This window comes from Asterias rubens, chromosome 15, assembly GCF_902459465.1.
Source record: "Asterias rubens chromosome 15, eAstRub1.3, whole genome shotgun sequence".
NCBI classification, from domain to species: domain Eukaryota; kingdom Metazoa; phylum Echinodermata; class Asteroidea; order Forcipulatida; family Asteriidae; genus Asterias; species Asterias rubens.
This window is the reverse complement of record NC_047076.1, coordinates 6,301,233-6,326,011: the sequence shown is the minus strand read 5'-3', so window position 1 is coordinate 6,326,011 and position 24,779 is coordinate 6,301,233. Positions and strand designations below refer to the sequence as shown.

The following is a 24,779-nucleotide window of genomic DNA, read 5'->3' as shown; positions in this document are numbered from 1 at the left end:
TTTTTTTCTTCAAACATTAGAGTATATGTGAATGCACAATGAAATAATTTGTTGAGTAATTGTTTGTAACGATTTATATGTTTAAAAAATAAATAAAGTTGTTTGGGGGGTGACTCCGCCTACCCCTTTTGTGACGTCAATCGAGGCAGACTTTGCCAGACTTTGTCTCGATCGTACCTGAACGTACGTGCAAGTACATGCAAGTCCTAGTCGTGAGTTTGTACGTTTCGAAAAAAAGGTCTGTTTCTTGCATTTTTCCGGCAATGTCGACCACGTGTATTGCTGCTGATGTATTGCTGCTTGAGGCAGCAATACAACTAAAAATGGGGTCAGTTTGCAAAGTGGTCCGGTCAGACGTCTTTTTCAGTGCTGTGCAGCAAATACTTCGAGCCGCCGTGCTTCAAATATCGCGCCTCGATTGACGTCACGAACAGCGCCCTCTCGGGTCGGGCCTACTTTTAAATTTGTAAATACAATGGAAACTAAATTTTTAGAACCTTAGTTAACTGTTTATTCATATTCTACTCATCAAAACACATATTTTAGTGACAAAAGCTTTATCTTGACAAAAAAACACTTCCAGGTGACTTTAATGCCAATCATAAACTGCCCTTTTCACAAAATGTAAGAAATGTTTGTTTTCCTGCATTGAGCTGTGTACACTTTGTCTCTCCAGGAAGTCAAAGCCTTGTGGGTCAGTATACATGGGTCGGATGTCATGAGAAATGTTATCGTCAAATTCAGATGTAGAGGCCCTCTTTTGACTAAATAATTTTACATTTGTTTCTTCTGATATTTTAATTTTTGAATTTAGTTCCTGGGGTGTTTGCTTCACTTATGCCGCCTGGTTTGGTCTGGAAGCCTACGCCTGCATGGGATACAGCTACAAAACATCGTAAGAGCACCAGTGTGTGTACATACTAGTTTTTCAAAGTAGATTTTTTTAGAGAAACCATTCATATCTGTTTAATCATCACAAAACACCCGGACACTGCTATAATATTGCTCATTTCTTTAATCAAATTTTGTCAGTAAAAATGTCAACAGAAATAACATGAAGCAGAAATTTTAGTTTTGTGTTTAAAAGATACTTTGTTAACAAACTACTTTGAGACTTTCATCTCCTAACAGTAGGCTTCCGTCCATCATTACTGAAGTAGGCATCCGTCCGTCATTACTGAAGTTTTTTTGAGGGGTTGTCCTCTCTCTTGCAGCTGCGGCTGCGGCTGTGAAGTCCGATTCTTGCATGGCAGTCTCTACCACAGTTGTTGCAGACAAACGGGGAGGGGGCTAACACTTTACTTTTATGTCTGTTTGGGGCTGGTCACAAGGTAATTCTTGTCTTGGCTTCAAACTGTATCAAAATGTATAAATAGAATTCAAGGTTCAGGTACAAATTCACAGGCAAAGAATTGTATGTGTTCTTATGGGTGTGCACAAGGTATGTTTTTTTTGGGGGGTGAATTCACGTCAGTAAGCCATTTGCGAGTTGGATTTCAATATTGTCTGCTCCAATGACTTGCTTAGCGCGTAAATTCGAATTCCTCAGACGCTAGACTATGATAGAGGAGGGAAGGAACCATCTAGCTCTCAGGCATTCTACTTTTTAAACTGCACACCACTGTACATCATAATATGCACATGAGTTTTTATTTTGTTTACCCGCCCTCAAATTTGGACAGTGCGCGCACAAACCTCACAGTGCGTTATCTTTATACATGAAGTCTGCACTATACCTGGAAGAAGAAGAAGAAAGAGACAGTTGCTGTGTCAAATTATTCAGGACAAGACTCAAGATGAGCAAACCCTGTTACCATTGCGCCATACACATCCATTCAGAATTGTGGATGGGTGTTCACCGACTCTTACGTAACTGCGGAAATGCTTGCCCCCAATCATGTGACCTAGCAATTGTCTTGATAGTCGGGGAGTTCAAATTTTAGGCGGTAACTTGTGACCAAGTACGTCATTGTACCAGACAATATTCAAATCTAACTCGCAAATGGCTTATTGGAAGTACAGTCGGCAAAATTCAAAGGGTCATGGTGACCTGTTAGTGATTTCAACCACGTGAATGACTACACTATCTCAAAGGAGGGGCTCTACTTGAGGATTACATGTACATGTAGTACGCCATTGTACCAGACAATCTTTAAATCTAACTTGCAAACGGCTTATTGGAAGTACAGTCGGCAAAATTCAAAGGGTCATGGTGACCTGTTAGTGAACTCAACCACGTGAATGACTACACTCTCTCAAAGGAGGGGCTCTACTTGAGGATTACATGTACATGTAGTACGCCATTGTACCAGACAATCTTTAAATCTAACTCGCTGATTGGAAGTACAGTCGGCAAAATTCAAAGGGTCATGGTCACTATTAGTGAAACCCCGTGAATGACTACACTATCTCAAAGGCGGGGCTCTAGTAGAGGATTACATGTAGTAAGGCCGGATCTATCGAACGGTTCTCATGTTATTTAAAGTGCTTCACGCTAGCTACTGCTACTTTGCACAACGCAGGTCAACTCAAAGGATATTTCTTTTTCCTTTTTAGGACAGCATCCAGCGAGGTAAAGAGGGCGTGTGCTTTCCTCCTCTCTCGTCAGATGGAAGACGGAGGATGGGGAGAGGAGTTTGAATCTTGTGAAGAACGTCGCTACATCCAGAGTAAAACCTCGCAGGTTGTCAACACGGCATGGTCTGTACTGGCACTCATGGCTGTCAGGTTAGTGAAGGGGTGGGGGTATCGTGGCTGTTAGTAGGCCTAGGTGACTAGTGAAATTTACTACTCTACTTGTCGCCCTCAATTAGGCGTGACTTCAACTCTTGTCATGACTAATTTGTAATTCTCAAGATGCGTTGTGGCAATGTTTGCCGCAGGCGTAGTTTCGTACAATTTAAGCTATAGCACAGAAGAGTTGTGTCACTGATGTCTGATTGTGTTTTGTAAGTAAATTATGTTGTCATGAATAGTCTCGCACGACACAGTTAATTCACAAAACAGGTAGTAGCGACTATTTTTGAAGTAGTCACAACAGTTTTGTCAGTAGTCGTGAAAATTTTTTAGCAGTCGACTGATCAATCAATAGTCGTGACTTTGACACTAGTCGCACTAGTCGCACTGGCCTAGTCAATTGACAATTTGTAACTGCTCATAAAGTGAATGAAGAACCACAATTCATAAATACCTCGGACAGTTTCCCTATTCCTATTAGTGGAGAGCGCGTCACGTGGGTGTGTATAAACCTTTGTTTATGACCGGTATAAAGTGTTAATTCATGGGCGTGACACGCGACCTTGCACCTGTTATTTTAAGACAGTTTCTTCATTCCTATTGGTCGAGAGCAACGGCTGAAACAGTTTTGCCACATCACGCAATACGCGCGACGCGCACAGCATTCCCGCGACGCGCACAGTATTGCCGGCCTCCCTATTAGTCAATATCTTTGTTGGGGGTGCCAGTCAGAAAGCCTTATAACAGTTGGCTGCCGTGAAGCGAGGGATCACTGCCAAGTTTTTCCAGCAGCTGCGGGATCACCTTAAGGGGATATGACCCAAAATTACTTGAACTTTACCCAGTCAGTTTTCCTTGTAGCTTGATATTTGAAACAAAAACAATAACAAAATAGGGAGACTGCTTTCATGAAAGCTAGATGGCACAGTTGGTAAAGTCCTGTATTTGGGGGGGGGAGGGGGGTTCAAGCTGAAACAATTAAGTGAATGGATTCCTTTTGCAAACTGCGATATATTTCCCTCAATTTTGCCAGATTTCCAGAGCGTGAAGTCATCGATCGAGGCATTCGGGTCATCAGAGACAGGCAGCTGCCGAACGGGGATTGGGCTCAGGTAAGAGGTCATGACCTTTCACCTTTACATCCTGTCCATTCTTGGTATCGTCAAACAACATTTGTACCCAAATGTTCTATTAACACATGGGTGAATGGAGACTCTTTGTGTAGGGCGAACAGGGGGAATGTTTTGCTTGCATGTCAAACAGATAAAACAAAATAAAAGTACCACTTTCTAAAATTCAGCCAAAAAAGTAAAAAAAATGCACTTACAGCATTTTACACAACTCCATGTATCTGTATTGCATGATTCTGTGTATCTGTAAAATTTATGTGCACTGCTTCTCGTGTATTTAAATTTTTAATTATCGCTCACTACGCATTATGCACATGAGCGCATGAGGGACAAACAGATTTTAGGTCCTTACTCTTATTCTGTCAAATTTTTTCTTCTTGCTGCGCCTGAATTTTCTCCACTGTTTTGCCCAGAGTTGGGAGAGCAGGTGCCACTCTACTGCCCACTTCTTTCCGTTGCTCCCTGGCTTGAATGTCTGAGCACAAACATATGCAAAAATGATCTACAGTCTGACATGTTTGTGTAACTCTTTCGGTGCCCGCTATTTTGTACATTTTGAACTTAAAATGCCCAGCTTTTTGAGCTCTTTAATTTATTGCTTAAGTCTTTCGCACCCTTGCTGATTTGTGTTGCCTTATCCCAAAGTCGGCTGTAGTTCTTGAGTGATACTGCCCTTTTGTGATAACATGTTTAGTTTGGGTCGTACTACGATTGAGGACAATTTTGAGTGCAAAACATAGAACGCACATGTACATATATGACCTTTGCACTGAATATGAGAAATGTATATTTTTGATTTAGCATGGAATTTTATAAAGGACTTTTTGGATGTTTTGCAGGAGAGTATAAAAGGCGTGTTCAACAAGTCATGTGCAATCAGCTACACCAGCTACCGCAACCTGTTCCCAATATGGGCTCTGGGTCGATATGCAAGGATCTACGGTGACGATGCATAGAGGTATAGGGATGTACAATCATGTACCCTTAGCCAAAGCTATGGCTGTTAAGAAATCATTCAGGTCAGGGGTCGATTTCACAAAGGGTTAGGACCTGTCTTATCTCGAGTTTGGCAGGACTAGCCTTAAGTTTTTAATATCTCCTACCAACATGTAACTCTCTATGAAATTGACCCCTGGACCTTCATAATGACCATGTGACCTTTGACATTACTTGTTTACAAAAGAGCCATACGCCTTTCTTAATATTTATACATGAGGTACGTCACAATGCTAACCCAAAACGAGGCTATGGGCGCAGCCACTGCAAGTGGTGGCGAACATGCTCCCATAGCTTCATTTTGGGTAAGAATTATGACGTCATGCATAAATAGTAAGAGAGGTGTATAGCACCCGGACAGGCACGATTTGTACACAGAAGAAAACAACATTTTGAATTTCATGGAGATTTTACTGTTTGATTTTTTCAACTTTTGATATCAAGAAAGGGGGCTCATCTGTTACTCTTGTATTTATGTGGATGTTGGGTGCTATCGGTCAATCTGTGCGATCAACTGATTGCGCTGCGCTTTCGACTGATCGCGCTGCGCTTTCGACTGATCGCGCTGCAGTATTGAAAGATCTATTAGTTGCGCAGCAATCGGTCGATCGCGCAACAATCAGTCGATCGCGCAACAATCGGTCGATCGTGCAACAAACGGTCGATCGCGCAACATTCGGCATTAAACATGCGTGATCACCCGATCGTGCGGGAATGGCTCGGCGCGATCAGCCGATTGTGCAGGAATGGTTTTGCGCGATTGGCTGATTGTGCAGGAATGGTTTTGCGCGATTGGCCAATTGTGCAGGAATGGTTTTGCGCGATTGACCGATCGTGCCCAACATGGACATTCTGACAGCAAGTTTAAACATTTCCCATGTGGCCAGATTACGGTACCGTGCCTGCCAGGAAGTGCCATGGACTGAATGAAGTGAAAACAAAGGTAACTTGTTCTTTATACTAAATATTGCGGAAGTATTCAAAAATGTATCAGTTATACTTCCAGAGGTAAAACAATTGTGCTAAATTAGGTTTAATTTTGTTCATAAATTCTGAAAAATAATGCAAGATTTACCCCCTTGTGATTCCATTTTCTCCTGTTCCAAGAAATGTTTTAAGGCAGGATGGTAATTTGTATTTATTTAAAAAAAATTGATCTGGGTATAAATAGCATTCAAGATATTAGTTGAAAATTATGTAATACAATTTTTAAATCTTGAATAATTAAGTAATAAAAGGTGCATCTTTTATTGAAATTGTCTGCAAATTTTCTCATCCTGTTGTTAAAAAAAAAACAATTTGAAGGAATACACTGCTTACCCCCTACAACGTTTTCCATTTCCCCCGAAAAGGCAAGACATTTTTTCTATATTTTTACCCATGAAATGCAAGTAGTTTTTCTCACTTTTACACCAAAAATGAAAAGCTTACCCCTTGTTATTTTTCTAATTTATACACCCAAAAAGCAAAGCTTACCCCTGGTAATTGTAATTTTTACATTTTAACACCAAATTTTTTCCACATTTTTACACCGAATATTTTCCACATTTTTACACCAAATATGCAAGGCTCAATACCCCTTGCAATTTTCTTTCATTTTTACACCACAAATGCAATGTTTTACCCCTTGTAATTTGTCTCATGTTTACACCAAAAATGCAAGACTTACCCCTTGTAGTTTTTTTCATTTTTAACACCAAAAGGGCAAGGCTTACCCCCTTGTAAATTTTCTCATTTACACAACAAAAATGCAAGGCTCACGCTCACCCCTTGTAATTTGTTTAATTTTTACACCAAAAATGCAATGCTTATCCCTTGTAATTTTTCTCAATTTTTACACCAAAAATACAAGGCTTATTATCACCCCTTGGGATTTTTTTCATTTTTACTCCCAAAATGCATGGCTTACCCCTTTTTTTCTTCTAATTTTTTTGAAATTTTTACACCAAAATTGCAAGGCTATAGACTTGTGAACTTTTTCAATTTTTCACGAAAATGTTCACTTGTGAACTTTACATGAAAATGTGAACTAAACAAATTTTTCATTAAAATGTTCACAAGGCTATAATGAAGGTCTTGTGAATTTATAAAATTTTACATGAAAATGTTCACAAGGCCTTGTGAACTTAACAAATTTTACATGAAAACCTTCAGAAGGCCTTGTGAACTTATCAAATTTTTCATGAACTTGTGAACTTATCAAATTTTACATGAAAATGTTAACATATCAAATGTTACATGAAAATATTCACAAGCCTTGTGAACTTATTAAATTTTTCACGAAAATGTGACCTTATCAAATTTTACATGAAAATGTTAACATATCAAATGTTACATGAAAATATTCACAAGCCTTGTGAACATATCAAATGTTACATGAAAATGTTCACAAGGCTATATATAGCCTTGTGAACTTATCAAATTTTTCACGAAAATGTGAACTTGAAAATGTTAACAATCAAATTTTTCAAAATCAAAAATGTTTACAAGGCTATAACCTTTGTGAAATTGTTCATAAGGCCTTGTGAACATATCAAATTTTACATGAAAATGTTCACATAGCCTTGTGAAATTGTTCATAAGGCTATAGCCTAGTGAACTCATCAAATTTTACATGAAAATGTGAATTCATCAAATTTTACATGAAAATGTGAACTTATCAAATTTTACATGAAAATAATCACAAGGCTATAGCCTTGGAATTTTCACAGAAAATGAAAATGTTCACAAGGCCTTGTGAACTTATCAAATTTTACATGAAAATGTTAACATATCAAATGTTACATGAAAATGTTTACAAGGCCTTGTGAACTTATCAAATTTTTCATGAAATTGTTCATAAGCCTTGTGAACATATCAAATGTTACATGAAAATGTTCACAAGGCTATAGCCTTGTGAACTTATCAAATTTTTCATGAAATTGTTCATGAAAATGTTCACAAGGCTATAGTTCATATAGCCTTGTGAACTTATCAAATTTTTTATGAAATTGTTCACAAGGCTATAGCCTTGTGAACATATCAAATGTTACATGAAAATATTTACAAGCCTTGTGAACATATCAAATGTTACATGAAAATATTCACAAGCCTTGTGAACTTATCAAATTTTTCATGAAATTGTTTATAAGGCATAGCCTTGTGAACTTATTAAATTTTTCACGAAAATGTGACCTTATCAAATTTTACATGAAACTGTTCACAAGGCTATATTCACAAGGCTATAGCCTTGTGAACATATCAAATGTTACATGAAAATGTTCACAAGGCTATATATAGCCTTTTGAACTTATCAAATTTTTCACGAAAATGTGAACTTGAAAATGTTAACAATCAAATTTTTCAAAATCAAAAATGTTTACAAGGCTATAACCTTGTGAACTTATCAAATTTTTCATGAAATTGTTCACAAGGCCTTGTGAACATATCAAATTTTACATGAAAATGTTCACATAGCCTTGTGAAATTGTTCATAAGGCTATAGCCTAGTGAACTCATCAAATTTTACATGAAAATGTGAACTTATCAAATTTTACATGAAAATAATCACAAGGCTATAGCCTTGGAATTTTCACAGAAAATGAAAATGTTCACAAGGCCTTGTGAACTTATCAAATTTTACATGAAAATGTTAACATATCAAATGTTACATGAAAATGTTTACAAGGCCTTGTGAACTTATCAAATTTTTCATGAAATTGTTCATAAGCCTTGTGAACATATCAAATGTTACATGAAAATGTTCACAAGGCTATAGCCTTGTGAACTTATCAAATTTTTCATGAAATTGTTCATGAAAATGTTCACAAGGCTATATAGTTCATATAGCCTTGTGAACTTATCAAATTTTTCATGAAATTATAATAAGGCTATAGCCTTGTGAACTTATCAAATTTTTCATGAAATTGTTCATAAGGCATAGCCTTGTGAACTTATTAAATTCTTCACGAAAATGTGACCTTATCAAATTTTACATGAAACTGTTCACAAGGCTATATTCACAAGGCTATAGCCTTGTGAACTTATCAAATTTTTCACGAAAATGTGAACTTGAAAATGTTAACAATCAAATTTTTCAAAATCAAAAATGTTTACAAGGCGAACTTATCAAATTTTTCATGAAATTGTTCATAAGGCCTTGTGAACATATCAAATTTTACATGAAAATGTTCACATAGCCTTGTGAAATTGTTCATAAGGCTATAGCCTAGTGAACTCATCAAATTTTACATGAAAATGTGAATTTATCAAATTTTACATGAAAATGTGAACTTATCAAATTTTACATGAAAATACTCACAAGGCTATAGCCTTGGAATTTTCACAGAAAATGAAAATGTTCACAAGGCCTTGTGAACTTATCAAATTTTTTCAAGAAATTTTTTATTTTTTTCAATTTTAGGCCCAAAAATGGCTGAAAATGCTGCCGTCTATAATCTTATCTCTTAAGATTAATCTTAAGTTCGGAAGAGTTTTGTGAAATCAACAGCTGGACTTACTCATTTCTCATTTTTACAAGGGGGTAAGCCTTGCATTTTTTGTTTTAAAAGTGAGAAAAATTTCAAGGGGTAAGTAAGCCTTGCTGTTTTGGTGTAAAAATGAGAAAAATAACAAGGGGTAAGCCGTGCATTTTTGAGGTAAAAATGAGGAAAAATCACAAGGGGCAAAAAATTACAATGGGTAAGCCTTGTATTTTTGGTGTACAAATTAGAAAAACTACAAGGGTATTTACACAAAAAAGGCAAGGCTTACCCCGTGTTATTTTGTTGGTTCTATCTCTTTGCTTTATTAGTAATAAAAAGAAAAAATCATGATGACAAATTAAGTGCAATAAACAACGCCAATACAGCCCAATATGTTTGAGGCTGAGGCTTTTTGTAGACTGGTGCTGCTCAGAGTAATTTAATTTGTGAAGGGAGTGTCAGGGAACCATACTTTTAGTACGGTAAAGGTTTTAAAAAGTGCTTCCAAAAGGCAAACAAATTGTCCACTGAACAAGTGCATGTCATTATAAAAACATTCATTTATTAAGAATCTATGCACATTCAAAATAGGTCAAACTAATTCACATGTTGTACTGTCAAATAAAAATTAACCACTCCCTAAAAATATAAATTGTCTTCAAATTTGATGAACTCTCTGAGAGTTTCAACTGAGTTTAAGAAAGATTTTGAGCGGAGGGTTAAGGAATGTACTCACAATGAAAACGGACAACGGTAACTGAAAAGCCATTTTGATTTCAAAACTATGTTATAAATATGTACATGTAGCCATAAACAGAAAATTTCACAACCCTGTAATGAAGGCATGTTTCCATTACCTAACCCTCCTACTGCTTCACCAATCAACATCATCCACTGTGGTTGTAAAGGCATCGGACACTATTGGTAATTACTCAAAACAATTATTTGCATACAAATTTACTTAGTAACAAGTAATGGAGAGAGGTTAGTAGTATAATACACTGTGAGAAATGGCTCCCTCTGAAGTAACGTAGTTTTCAAGAAAGAAGTAATTTTCCATGAAATTGATTTTGAGACTTCAGATTTAGAATTTGAGGTCTTGAAATCAAGCATCTGAAAGCACACAACTTCGTGTGACAAGGGTGTATTTTTCTCTCATTATTATCTCGCAACTTCAACGACCAATTGAGCTCAAATTTTCACAGGTATGTTACATTGTATTTTATGCGTATGTTGAGCTACACCAAGTGAGAAGACTGGTCTTTGACAATTACCAATAGTGTCCATTGTCTTTCAATGATAAGCTAAGCCAGCCTGCACTATCATGTGGTAAGTACATCCACACATTACACCCATATTAGTTCTGTGCAAAGTTGCGCTAACCTACACACTCCTTGCCGTTGTTTGGTTTTGGAGGGTTGATAAACTCGCTTGAGAATGGTACAAAGAGTAGAAGGGTTATTGAAATACATGGTTCTATTGATAGCACTGGCACATTATTACCTGCTAACTTGCATGGCGTTCATTGTTTGCATTAATATAAATATTAGCTTTGTACAATCATTCTTACAAGCAAATTATGAAATTATGTAAACATTTAATCTTTAATTTATTTCTGTGATACATTTCAGGAAAATATGCCTCCCCAAACAACAGCTTCGTAAAACTAAAGCCTTGATTGTGAAATAAGTTTTAATGACAAAATACCAGAAGTGATCATAGGCGATTTTCGAAACCACGGCTTGGAGCTTGGGCTTGGTCAGTGATTTACAAATCATGCACTTTCTTTATGTGGTGTCCAAAATGGCCATAGACCCTTATCATAATGCCGCCATCTTGGTTTTTTCTTTTCTTCACCCATTCAAATTCTATGTACCAAAACTGAGGCTTGACGGAAAAGAGAGTCTGGATCCTAGTTGGCACATTGGGAATCAGTGTTCATTATTGCTATCCCACACAGGGAACAAGACAAAGATGGCGGTAACATGATGAAAATCGTTGGCTCAGGACGTTTGTGCAGTTTGTATTGATTTAAAAAAACTGCATTTGCATATTTAGGAGCTACTTTTAAATGGAGTTTATTGATCTGGAGTGGTCTTCAACAAGAAATATTTGGTTTCTAAGAAAAACATTTACTTTCGAATTTTGATTTAACTATTCAAACTTGTGTCCATTTTTCACTTTGGACTACAACAAGTGTTGCATTTAACCACTGACCTTAAACCACTGAGTCGATGAAACGCACACTGTAGCCATTTTGGAACCATGGTTTTGACTTCAGTCGAGCAGCGATTTGAAAATGTTGTCGCTTCTAAACAAGGCTTCTTAAGCCCTAACCTATGACGTCAAAGTCACAGCCAAAGGGAAAACTGAAGCCAAGACTTTCGAAAAAAGCCCTCTATGTGCCACTCTGCTTCTGGTTTTAACAACACAACTCTCAGAACTGAGAAATGTTAACATCATTTAAGTAATTCATATTTTTAAATCAGTATGGCAAGCCATGCATAGAATAACAACAGCATGTTTGTTTATATTACAATTAAGACGGCAAATTTGTAATTCAACTTGAACGTTTAAAATGTATTACAAATCGTACAAAGTTATCTCGGCAGATTGTATGTCCTTAGTTTAAAAAATATTATCTGTTACTAATTTACTTTGGAATGTGTGCTTTTGTGTTTTGCATATTACATGTATGTCAATTTAAGTACACTTTTTTTTAAGGAAAAGAAAAAAAGAAAACTGCCTGACAAGATTTTTTTTTTCTGAGCACCAAAACTTCCTCAACTTTTTGAATACTGCATTCGTCATTTCTAACTTTTGGTAACAATTCCCATAAATTTCTGATTCATTTTTATATTCAATTTACAAGCAAGCTCAGTATATACAGCCATTTTCAGAAATGTTTCAAATTATATTTACATATCTTAAAAAAAAAAGTGAAAAGGAAATCGAACTAACAAAATAATGAACTGTTACTACAAACTGGGAAATCCAACAAAACTGTAGTTCAAATGCAGCTTTTAAAAATAAACCAACTTCCAAAATAGTATCACTATTGCTTATTGAGTTTTTGTCTTGAATTCTTTTTTTTTTTAAGAATCTAAGACCACATCGTTCTGGGACATTTTGCTGAAACCTTGTTTGATACAAAAAGTTAATAATTATGATTAACATTTGAGGGGCAGCTGGGAAAAAACGCCCCATAGATGTAGTTCAACAATTTGCATTTTGATTTCACGAACGCTTGTGATTTCACAACCCTTGGATTGCTGAGAACTTCAGAAATCACAGAAAAATCTCAGAAGTTCATGCGCTCTACAATTTTTGGTGGGTGGCAAATTGCAGCTTTTTCCATTGGTTAATATGGTTTCCTATACACTTGGTAATAAAGTGTTTTTGACAATAGAATGCACAGCATAACATTCTCCCTTTTTTATTTCTATAGTAGACAATGCTTTCTCCAGAAGATGATCGGAGCATACTGATCGAAATGTCGAGTTGAAACCAACGGTCGTTTTCAGAACCACCCCAACTCATTTCGTGATAGTCATTACATGGTGTTACCGCAAACCTTTCCATATTTTATTTCCACCATGCAAAGTTTCAAACCCTACTTATAATAGACAAGCTCAAACAGTGCCCTCAAAGAGATCCCCCAAAGGCAAGCCATTGGCTGACGGTTGGGCTTAGAGTGTAGCGACAGTGCCCTCAAAGAGATCCCCCAAAGGCAAGCCATTGGCGGACAGTTGAGCTTAGAGTGTAGCGACAGTGTCCTCAAAGAGATCCCCCAAAGGCAAGCCATTGGCGGACAGTTGAGCTTAGAGTGTAGCGACAAAGTGTATGGTACCAAGAAAATACACGGTCTTGTAAAGGGATAACATTTTCAAATGCATTCACTAAAAATATTATAGCAGACTGTTGGTTCCCACTTGGTAAACAAACTTTGATTCCATGGTTTGATATTGACTACAGCAGGACAATCCAGAGGGCCTACCCCTCTCCCTCCTAATATTTTAAATTTTCAACAACATCTAGGAAACGCTTATAAAGTTATTTCGTTTGGCACAATCTTTGCTGACATATACAAAAAAGATCTGGAAATGATTTTCTTACATTCAACCCTCTAATACTCTACTAATGTAAGCACAGCATTCTTAACTAGGATAAGTTGTTAATGTAAAAACTTGACGAAGAAGCGTGTAAGTGCACTCAGCTTATTCTTCTGGCTTGGGGTTCTACGGCCAAAACTTCTTTGTTTAAGTTTGACGACTTCCACAAATGTTCGCCAAAGTAATATGGATATGGTTCACACAAAAAATCACTAAATAAAACTGCTACTTTTTTTATTGCTTAAAAGGTTGAACCAGTTCATTCAAAGTAGGTTTGAGGTAATATTCCGAGCTCTATGACCAAGCACACAAAATCCGTTTAAAAAATAGTTCTCAACTGTATTAAAAACCAGAACAAAAACCTACAGGTGTACAAATAAAACGGTGTATTAAAGTTTTAAAACAACTACAGAAAAAAAGAAGATGATAATTTTCAGGGTTATTTCCTGGTTTTGGAGGTCCATGCAAAACACGGACATCAAGAAATGAGATGCTCAAATTGCAGCATGTAGCAAAGGAATGGCCAGAAATTGTCCTTTTCCCAGTCCTCCAACTATTTTGGATATATGCTATTTGGACGTCCTATAATATCTTTTCTCTAGTGTACTTAGACACTCTATTTCTAAACTCGGCACTTCTTGGCAAAATGCTAGGCAAAACAAAACGAGTGGGGTACCAGTAACATCAATGTAAAGCACAGTAGTTTGGATGGTTACCTATTTCTGCTAAGCAAGATGCTTCCGTGCTTAGCAAGTTTTTGTGCTTACACCCTTTTATGATATTGGGCCCCGCCATTTTTTCTTTACAGATAAAAGCAGTTGTAATTTGGAACAGTTATACGATTAATCTTTGTGGATGTTTAGAACCAGCTACAAAGAATACTCACAAAAAATCGTACTAAGGCTATACTCTTTCTGATCAGCTTGCTACCAGCGTCAAGTGAGAGTTGTTTGTAGCAGATTGGTCTACTACTTCTACTCACAGCACATCTTATTAAGGCCAATAGCTTTCTGATGGATGTACAACTGAGAGTTGTATGTAGGAGTTGACCAGGGACCATCACAGAGGTTCATTAGGAGGCTGGTGTTGAGGGAGCAGCGTACATGTGGGTAGCGAGATGGGTCGACTTCTTCAGACACTACCTTTTGGAGTATCTTGCATCTCCTAAAATTGTTGGGAAAATGTTTAAATTTACATGTATCAATATGATGAATGCACTGCTCACCCAAGGTTGTAAATGGGTACCTGCGAGGGTAGAGGTTGATACTGCGTTTGAAAAACATGTGTTTGACATTGCAGCTCAGGCTGTATACTCGCCAGGGAGCTGAGAAAGACTACAGGAAAGTTATTGGCCCAATGACCAGGTCACTATATGCAAAGTGCATTGTTACATTATTGTAAAATGCGCTATACTAGAACTAGTTGGATGTTGTGGCCGTCAATATGAACACTAAACTCAAGCTCTGGTGTTTCTGCTCAGCAGAGTGTGGTTTGAATCCTGGTCGTGATAGTTGCGTCCTTGACCAAGACACTTAACCACAAGCTTCTCTCCACCCAGGGGTACACGTAAATGGGTACCTGTGAGGGCAGAGATGGTTCTTGTATACTCCCTAGGGAGCTGAGATGGTTTAAGGAATGTTTTAAGGCCCAGTGACTAGTGGTAATAATGTTGAAGTACCATGAGTCACTGCGTGACACAACAGAGTGATTATTATGATTACATGTAGTTCTGTGCAGTTTGCCACCACAAACAACCTGGGCCCAATTTCATAGAGCTGCTAAGCACAAAAATTTGCTTACATGTAGCATGAAATTTCTTCCTCGGTTAAAACAGGATTACCAATTAAATTTCCATTTGTTGCATATTGCTTGTTATTGGTATTCAGCTGTTGTTTGCTTATCCTGAAAATCACGAGAAAAATCGGTTGGTAATCCTGTTTTTATCAAGGAAGAAATTTCATTCTAAGCAAATTTTTGTGCTTAGCAGCTCTATGAAATTTGGCCCTGTACAGTTGAATGACTCCAAGCAGTTGGTCAACTCACTGGAAAAATGCTACCACAACTCGGAGGGTGTTACCATAATACTTGAGTATATGATTTGAGCCATTGCATGGTGAGGTACACATGGTATCAATGTATATGTAGTTTGCGGTAATACCATGTTTTTATCTTCTTGCTACATGTAGTTTAAAAAATTAAACTGGGGTGGGGGAACAAATTTCTTTTTACCTGTGATGTGGGCTCCAAGTCGCTGCTGAAGACTCTCAAGCTTCTGGATGTAGTTTGTTAACGACGCCTCTGGGTCTCCGTTCAGGGTTGTGTCTAGGGGTCTGTCTAGGGGTCTGTCCAGGGATCTGCTCAGGGTTCTGTCAAGATGAGAGGCGGAGTGATACCCCGAGGGTCTGCCGTCAGGACGTGGTGATGTTGACGACGCACTGTAGTGTGATCAACAGGAAATCTGCAGTTCTTACAAATATTTTTTACCGAGGTCTCATGCTCAAATGAAGACTGGATGGTCTTGCTTCCAACTCTGGCAAACAAGCTTAAACTGCCTCTATCTACCGGGCAAAGGTCGTGGGTTCAAATGGCACCCAAGTCATATGCTTTGTTCACAGAACTCGGGAAAGTACTGAGCATACAGTGCTTATGCACATCGGTAAAGGGTAAAACCAAATAAAATTATTTATCCCGATGGAAATTTAACAACTTTTACAAAAGACCTTTGGAAAATTTGGGATATGAACAAGAGCTCAATGAAAGATTTCGGATATGAATTATTCCTTAGATAAGAGATTATTGGAAGATTTGTGATATATAAGATGTACATAAGAACAAGAGCTTAATGGAAGATTTGTGATATATAAAATGTTCATAAGCACAAGAGCTTATTGGAAGATTTGTGATATATAAGATGTACATAAGAACAAGAGCTTAATGGAAGTTTTAGAGTTTATTAATTATTCATAACATATAACTTATTCATAAGACAAGAGTTCAAAGCTTACCCATGAAATAACACAGGACTGGAAGACCTTGCCCGATGGTGACTGCTTTGGAAGATTGTCCGCGACGTCGTAGTCCTGGTGACATCACGAACAGGCGGTGAAGCACCGTTGACGAGATAAGCACCCCTTCGGACTGGGGTCGTGACCCTGACGGAGGGAATAGAAGTAGAAGGGAGCCCTCTTGGGGAGGGTGATGTGAGGTCTGGCTGGAGGGTACCGGTCGCGACAGGGGTACCAACCCGTGTGGCGCGTCGCCATTTTCTCACCAAAAACTTGAGTCTGTCAAGCAGAAAGTTTAATTTAAAATACAAAAATGAATCAATTTTTGAAAAAATATTAAAGATTTCTGGATAATTTACATTTTGGAATCACGATTAGATGTTAGATTATCTTACTTCTTTTGTTGTGTGTATTGATCGTTGTGGTTAACCCAGAAAAACGCATTTTGTTTTTGCACAGAAGCAGTATGATATTTGGATTTGTTGAATTGATTTGTGTAACATTTCTACAAACTGTGGCTATCCGTTTTTGTTTTGCATTTATGGCTTTTCTTAGTTTTTCAATCTCGGTTGGCAAAAACTCAGGCTGTGATGTTAGATAGAAAGGTCTAAATCATGCATGAAACTAGATCTGTCATGCAACTAACCTAGACACAGCTATGACAGCTCTAGCAGCGCTCCTGAACCTGGTGAATGCTTTGCTGTGCCTCGACCTTCGCTCTAGGTCTTCCGGGGCTGGATATGCCCCCATCCTAGCGATCAGCTGCAACGTGGCCTGCTCACAATCCTGGAAACCGCCCAAGAGGAGTAGGAGGTAGCGCTTCTGGTAGACCAATGCTTTACGGAAACTCTCCGCTCGAAGGTACTTGCCGTACATCTTCTGCAACTGGAATGATAATTGAAGAAAAAATTAATAAACCATTTGAAAGATTTCTTATCTTGCACAAAGACTTGTTCAGTCACAAGTTAATGCTTAAAGGCACTGGACACCTGTAGTTATGTCAAAGACCAGTATTCTCACTTGGTGCTCGGTCATTGAAGTTGCAAGAAAATAATGAAAGTAAAAACACCCTTGTTGCACAAATTTGTGTGCTTTCAAATACGCGAGAACTCACACTGAAATATTTTAATGAGAAGTTACCACTTTTTCCAAAACCATGTTACTTCAGAGGGAGTTTTTTCTTACAAAGTTTTATCCTGTTTTAGCTCTCCGTTGCTCGTTACCAATTAAGTTTTATGTTAATATATGTTTTGAGTAATTAAGTAACCATGGTATAAATCAAGAATAAATACCATGAAGTGTACCTTCAAATGTTGGTGTTCGGAAAACTCTCCACTTCCCCCAAGGTGAGGGCTCCCTTCGTCTCTCTTGGCTGCCTCATGCTGTAGCTGGGCTTTTAGGTGGGCAATCTGGGACTCGGACTTCTGCAGTGCTGATTGAGTGGCATGCCTCTCTCGGCTCCACATGGCTCGCTCCTCAGCTAGCGCGATGTCCGTGTTGTCTAAGGAACGTCGAGTTGCCTTAAAAAAAAGTAAGAATGATGATAATGATGTGGTGATTCCACAAAAACTTATGTTGACCCTGTCACACCACTCCTCCATCAACTCCACTGGCTTCCAGTCCATCAGTGAATTGTTTTCAAGATCCTCACCATCGTTTACAAATGTTTTTACAATACCTTCGTAGCTATCTCACCAGTCTCATCAAGGTTTACCAACCCAAACGACCTGGCTTTGCTCTGGTTCAGACAATACACTCTTGGAGGTTCCAAAAGGTGCATTCTACGCACATGCCCCGCACCGATGTAACCATCTCCCTCATCAAGTTTGTTCAGCTGAGTCACTTAAAGCTTTCAAGAAACATCTCAAAACTTTCCTGCCCAACAGTTGATTGCTAAAGACCAATTGTCTTCCCATTGTTAGTGCCTTTATTTATTCACTTATTGTACTGTTTCTTGCAAAGCGTTGTGGTAACCTGTGCAAAAGCGCTCTATAAATACCTGTTATTATTATTACTACTTGAGACTGAGTAAGAGAGCATCTTTACAAACCTTGGTTTAGGCTCCGTCTCAAGCTCTGTCTGATGTTGAAAACACCGTACAAAATGTACACTGCTTCTAAATGGACGACAGAGCCCAAGCCAGAGCCCAAGCCAGAGCCCAAGCCAGAGCCCAAGCCAGAGCCCAAGCCAGAGCCCAAGCCAGAGCCCAAGCCAGAGCCCAAGCCAGAGCCCAAGCCAGAGCCCAAGCCAGAGCCCAAGCCAGAGCCCAAGCCAGAGCCCAAGCCAGAGCCCAAGCCAGAGCCCAAGCCAGAGCCCAAGCCAGAGCCCAAGCCAGAGCCCAAGCCAGAGCCCAAGCCAGAGCCCAAGCCAAAGCCCAAGCCAGAGCCCAAGACGAGGTTGAAGAAAATGCCCATTATTGACATCACCAAGGATGCCTTTTTTGGCTTCTTATGTTCCTGGTTTCTCACCTCATCTAACTGAGCCTCTCGTTGTCTGAACCTCCAGACTTCTTCCTCCAGGTTGGCCAGCGCAGATCTCATCTCAGTCTTCTCTTCACTCAGCCTTGAGGCAAAGTTACTCAACTCAGCGTTCTGAACCAAGAGGCGATCGTTGAGTCGGGATGCTGATGGACTCTGAGTCACTGGCATAGTCTAGAAAAAAAAGGGAGAATAAATAAATTTTCAAGTCTACGTTCTAGACCTTTAATTCATTCGAGAGCACTTTGGGCAAACTAAAAGCAGTTTGAGTCCTATAATTTAGCAGAGGTACTGCAACAATTTAATAGATGGTAAATTTCCAACTGGGTTCACAAATAACATTTTATTTTACTCTTATACACATCAGTGTACAATGTAATAACTTTTTAATAGTGCCCTGCCGTCGATTTCACAAAACTCTACCTAACTTAGGATTAATCTTAAGACATAGGACGAGTCCCAGCCCTGCACTGTAGCATGCAGACCTTAAGATTAATCCTAAGTTAGGCCGAGTTACTCTTCCTAACTCGAGATAAGATTAATCTTAGCATTTTGTGAAATCGACGGCAGGTCATCAGGCCCATAACATTTCTGTGAGGCACCTTGTCCAAACTATCCCCGGGAATATTCAGGGATGTCTGTCCCGGTCGTGGTTTTCTAGTGCGGGATGAATTGTTATTTAGTTTCTCTCCCGGTCGGCTGTCTCCCGGTGGTGGGCCACTCTGTCCCGGTCTTTGTTTATACTCCCCCGCTGAGCTTTCTGTGGTTTGGCGCTGATAAGATCTCACACCCTCCAGGGCTTTTCAGCAGCACAGGGCTTGAAAACTATCAACTGTGATTTGTATTAAATAACCTTTGCCAAAACAATGTTCCAAACATCAATCTGTGCTGCTAGTTTTTGGAATGGTAGGATGGTGTTTAAATAACTTGTATTACAATTGATCCCTTTTTGTGGAAAAACCCCATCATGAATAAAGTTGTTTGATTATAGGCATCATCCCGGCACAATATTTTTACTCACGTGATTTTTTTTTACCCTTCATGGAAGAAGACTGCTTTGTAAGGAACAACCTACCTCCATGGAACAACATATGAACTACACGTTGATTGTTTTTGAACCTATGATATTTAGTTTGAGAGGGAGGGTTACGTACTACGATCGTCGCAAAAGTTGTGCAGCATATATAGCAGGACTCAATAGTGTACTGTGTAGCGATATGTCTTCACACGATTAAAACAATAGGTCAAAGTTCTTGCATTTCTCCAGCTCATATAGATGCCAAAAAGCAACAGTTTAAATGATTTATGAACATAAATAAACAACTGTTTGTTCTTACTTTGCAAGTAGAAAACATATTATATGAGTTTAGTTATAAAATCCCAAGTCACCGTCCATGCTCAAAATAAACGGGGAGTCCATTACATGTATGTGTCACCATGCAGTTCGTCCAAACCAGTAATTGTGTGCATATGCCTATTGCGTGTGTGTCTGTGTGGGAGACGCCACAGTCTCAGACACAAGTGTTTCCATAGGCTGTTGAATTTCCACATAGCGCGTAAGAATTGTTTTCATTGGTCGATTTTGCCCTACTGCCAGAGCGGTGTAAACAAGTATTTGAAACCGCTGAAGAAAGCGTTAGTCGTCGCCGGTGATTTGTTATTAATTTAGCGTCGTTTTTCTTGTCCCTGTCAGTCCCTGCATGGAATACACCAGAATTGCTTTCGAAAAATACTAGTATTGCAGACCGGTCTGAAATAGTTGCATGCTAATTGGAAGCATAACTTTTCGATTTATATGTTTATAATAGAGAAGCATTTATTAATAGTATTTAAAATATGTTTGAAGTTGCTTTCATTGAATACTGTTAAATGATTGATAGGGCGTCTAAATCATTGAAGGGTGGCGGGTGTGGGGAGGTTGCGTTCGTTTTTAGGGGCGGCTGACTTTTCAAAATAAACGTGAAAGAAAACCACAAGTAAAATAGATATAAAAAGGTACAGTGCCACAAAAGAAATAATTATGTAATGATGTTTGAAGTACTGTGAGATAAAAATATGTGAGACTTGTACTTATGTGGGAATTTGTTTTATTAAATGGTTATAAATGTGAACGGTGTCCGATGTGTGTAGGATTATAAATAAACAAAAACGCTGCAAATAAAACTCAAAGTAAAATCCAAGTTAGTTAATGTTTACACGTAACAAATCAGTATCAAAAAAGTACAAAACAAACCAACTCTGCAAATTATTAAAGGTTTTCATCATGCATATAGTTCTTATACAATGTTTTGAGAGAATTGTTTTCATGATGTCAACCAGGATTTACTAAAATGCTAAATGGCTTTATCTGGTTGAGAAAACCACAAGCAGGTGACCTCACTCAGTGGTGACCACAAACAAGGCTTCCAGTAGATAATGATCTGAGTGCTTGCGGCTAATCTTAAAGAATGTAAACATACAGCTCAGCTGTCAGTGAAGTATCCCGGAATAATCCCGTTATGAATTTGAAACCTATACTAATTGGACCGGGAGGAAAAACGTCCCCGGGTTAGAATATCCCTGTGTTGTCCGGGGATAGTTTTGATGAGGTGCCTAATCTTTCTCAGCTCCATGGGTAGCTGTGGTGCTCTGAAGATGTTTTCAAACACAATATTGACCTCTACCCTCGCAGGTACCCATTTATACTCCTAGGTGAAGAGAAGCAATTGCTGTAAAATATCTTGCTCAAGAACACAATGATCATGACCAGGGGCCAATTTCATAGAGCTGCTTAAGCAAAAAATTTGCTTAAGCACGAAAATAACTTGCTTATTTTGCACATGTTACTGGACAAAGTTTCATGCCATATACATTGCTTGTGACTGGTATTTAGCCGTTGTTTGCTTAGCATAACAATTGAGTGAAGTCATGGCCGGCAATCTGATTTTACTGAGCAAGGATTTTTTTGCTTAAGCAAAATTTTGTGCTTAAGCAGCTCTATGAAATTGGGCCCAGGATTTGAACCCACACTCCGATGACTAACCAACCAGAACTTGGGTTTGATGCTTTAAACAGCTCCGTTGTGAAACCCTGTATGGGTAAAGCCAAACATTTTATCCCCTTGGTGTCTATATTTATTGACTGAGTAAAAACAGGGTTCTCACCTCAGAGTGCAAAGCCAGGGATGAGTGAAGCTGCTTCAATTCAGAGAGTGTTTCCGTGAGACCTCGTTGCAGAGACGTCAACTCCTGCTGATCCTTCTCAAGACCAACTCTGTGAATAAAATATATAAATAAATTTCACAATGTGATGTCAAAAGACAAAAACGAAAATACATGTACAATGATATTGATGAGTCATCTTCAGATGAAATTTTTGTGATTTGAAATTTAAGCCATAATGTAAAGCCAACATTAAACTGTGGTGAAACATTGTAGCTCAGTTTTTCAAGATTCTGAGATAAAGACAGTTCCCTCTAACATGAAGGCGCTGTTCTTGAACTTGAAACTCTCAACACCAAGCATTGATTTGTTTTGGACTTACATGTACACTCTGTATGTCAGTCTCAAAATGACTACGATAGCAGCTTTAATTCACAAAAACGCTGTATGTACACATGTATGTTAGCTTAAAATGTAGTTAAGTAGTGTATCTCTCTGTCATACACAATTTAAGCAAAAAATTCAACATAAAACAAATAAAAAATAAGAAGGCACATATTTCAACTTCAAACCGTTTTTCTTGAAGAGGACTTTCTTGAGATATATTCTACCAAAACAGTGCTGCACAGTGCCATGCACGCCAAAAGTGTGCCCACATTCGGTGTGTTCGATTAGCTTACACGTGTCAGTAAAACTTACACGAAAGCGTTCTATTAGCTATCACGTGATACTTGTTTCCGGCTGCATGCGTATCAAATCACAGCAGCGTTCAATTCGTCTCCTTTTGTGTCTACCACGAGTGTAAAGCCAGGTAACACGGGAAGCTAATCGGACGCACCCTGCATAAGGGTTCCATTTGGCCTTATCAAACTGACCTGTGTAGTCTAGCGACCTCCTCTTGTTGTCTGACTGCAAGTAGCTGAAGGCGCTGTCGGACTGCTTCCAGCTGAGCCTTGTAGAGTTGCAGGCGAGAAGCGTAGACTGTGGAATGTGGACTGTGACGTGGACTGGCTCTGGATAGCTCCTACAAGAACCAAAATGAGATCAACAATGTCAAACCAGAAATCAATTGAAAACTTGGCCTTTAAGAATGCATCATGCCATTATAATCCAGCAAGGAGTGGAACGTGATTCTTCATCCCACAAACTCGCACATTATCTGATGAACAAAGGTTCTATGCTGCTTAGCCAACCATGTGGAACAAGTTACCTCATAAAGATTGCCATGCTCCATCACTGGCAGCCTCCAGAAAATCTCTTAAAGCCCGGCTTATACTTCCTGTTATGCGAATGCGATACAAATTTTGACGTCACAAACCCGCAACGAATAATTCGCCACAGTTGAGCTGCAAAACATCTGCTGCGAAAACAGCTATGTGACATCCACATTTGTTTCGCATTCACATCTGAAGAAACTATGAACAGGACTTAAGACTCATTAATATTTAAATCCTATTTTTGTTTCCTTTCTTTTTGCTATTGTTCTGCTTGCTTTAAAGCGCTGTGATACAGTTATTTTAAGAGCACTATATAAATGCTTTTGCATTGTTGAAGTGTTGTGGCCGAGCGGTTAAGAGCACCGAATTCAAATTCTGGTATTTCTGATCAGCAGAGTGTGGGTTCGAATCCCCACTGTGACACTTGTGGACACTTGACCATTGCTTCGTACTTCAGATGGGACGTAAAGCCGATGGTCCCATGTGTTGTGTAATGCATGTAAAAGAACCCAGGGCACTTATCGAAAAGAGAAAGGGTTCGCCCCGGTGTTCCTGGCTGTGGCTGCTGTATTTGCCGTAGCACCTTGTAAACCTTATAAGGTGCTAACTAATTGGGTCTCAGAATTCATCACTGCAATGACCTATCTTTCTGAAAGTTTGTATATACTCAGCGCCTTGAGTACCTTGTGTGGTAGATAGGTGCGCTATATAAGACTTTGATATTATTATTACTATTACTGAATGACTGTATTGTATTGATGTTAATCAGGAATAAGAATCATCCGTACCTCATCGTAGGCTTGTTGTAGTTCCTCCTCAGTGACCCTCGGAGTGAAGTGTCGCTGAGCATCTCGTAGTTTCTCCAGTTCGTTGGACGTCTTTTCATGACTCTGTCTCGTCTCGTCCAACTCTCCCTCCAAGGACTGGATCTTCTGTCTGTCCAACTCACGCTCTAACTTGAAATCACTCTATAGACGCAGTAAGGAAGAATTGCACAATTAAACAAGCGGTAAATCATGGTAACTAGAGGTTGAACCCCAGAAGAAAAAAACCTAAAGAAAACCTAAAAAGCTTGAGGATAACTTTAAGTTTAACGCCTGTTCAATACCAAAGATTATAAAGCGCTGAAGGGGCAAGATGGGGAACAAGATGGGAAAACGTGAAACTTGCACTGGACACCATTACAGCAAGCAACTCTTTTGATGAAACAATGAGTTCATTGGAGACAATGATCAACGATAACAACACTTTTGTTTGCTGCAATGGCACTCATGCAGAGCTCCAGTAACCCATCTTGCACCCTTTTTCATAGCGCTTAAATCAGTCATTTACTGACACTCATGGCACTCATACATTATTAAACCAGGGCCATTTATTTCACACTATAAACCATCTCAGCTACCTTGTGAGTATACAGCCTGTGCTGCCAGATACGTAGCACACTAAGATAAATCAATCAACAAAATTGGAAAATTGGGGAGGTAGCGCTTTCTGCTCTACCGG

The 24,779-nt window shown here is 38.7% G+C and overlaps 2 protein-coding genes across 6 annotated transcripts in view; one reads left to right on the top strand and one right to left on the bottom strand.

Moving 5' to 3' along the window:
* Positions 1-4,880, top strand: part of LOC117299948 (lanosterol synthase-like) — a 51,773-nt gene extending 46,893 nt beyond the window's left edge. Inside the window, exons 16-19 of one of the 2 annotated variants that reach the window (XR_004520128.1) lie at positions 815-895; positions 2,557-2,727; positions 3,778-3,848; positions 4,706-4,731. Coding sequence is in view for 1 of the 2 variants with exons in the window: in XM_033783564.1 (XP_033639455.1) it covers positions 815-895; positions 2,557-2,727; positions 3,770-3,848; positions 4,706-4,822 (448 nt within the window). In the remaining variant the exon portion in view is untranslated. Of the gene's footprint in view, positions 1-814; positions 896-2,556; positions 2,728-3,769; positions 3,849-4,705 lie in introns of both variants that reach the window. The other variant, XM_033783564.1, reaches the window with a different exon arrangement.
* Positions 4,881-12,869: 7,989 nt separating this feature from the next.
* The window catches only part of LOC117300357 (A-kinase anchor protein 9-like), a 126,007-nt gene continuing 114,097 nt past the window's right edge, over positions 12,870-24,779 (bottom strand). For all 4 annotated transcript variants that reach the window (XM_033784122.1, XM_033784124.1, XM_033784123.1 and 1 more), the window contains 9 exons: positions 24,065-24,244; positions 22,935-23,083; positions 22,063-22,171; positions 18,911-19,093; positions 17,747-17,962; positions 17,089-17,327; positions 16,443-16,721; positions 15,667-15,872; positions 12,870-14,601 (listed from right to left, as the gene is read on the bottom strand). In XM_033784122.1, coding sequence (XP_033640013.1) covers positions 14,576-14,601; positions 15,667-15,872; positions 16,443-16,721; positions 17,089-17,327; positions 17,747-17,962; positions 18,911-19,093; positions 22,063-22,171; positions 22,935-23,083; positions 24,065-24,244 — 1,587 coding nt within the window. In that variant the 3' untranslated portion in view covers positions 12,870-14,575. The remainder of the gene's footprint in view (positions 14,602-15,666; positions 15,873-16,442; positions 16,722-17,088; positions 17,328-17,746; positions 17,963-18,910; positions 19,094-22,062; positions 22,172-22,934; positions 23,084-24,064; positions 24,245-24,779) is intronic.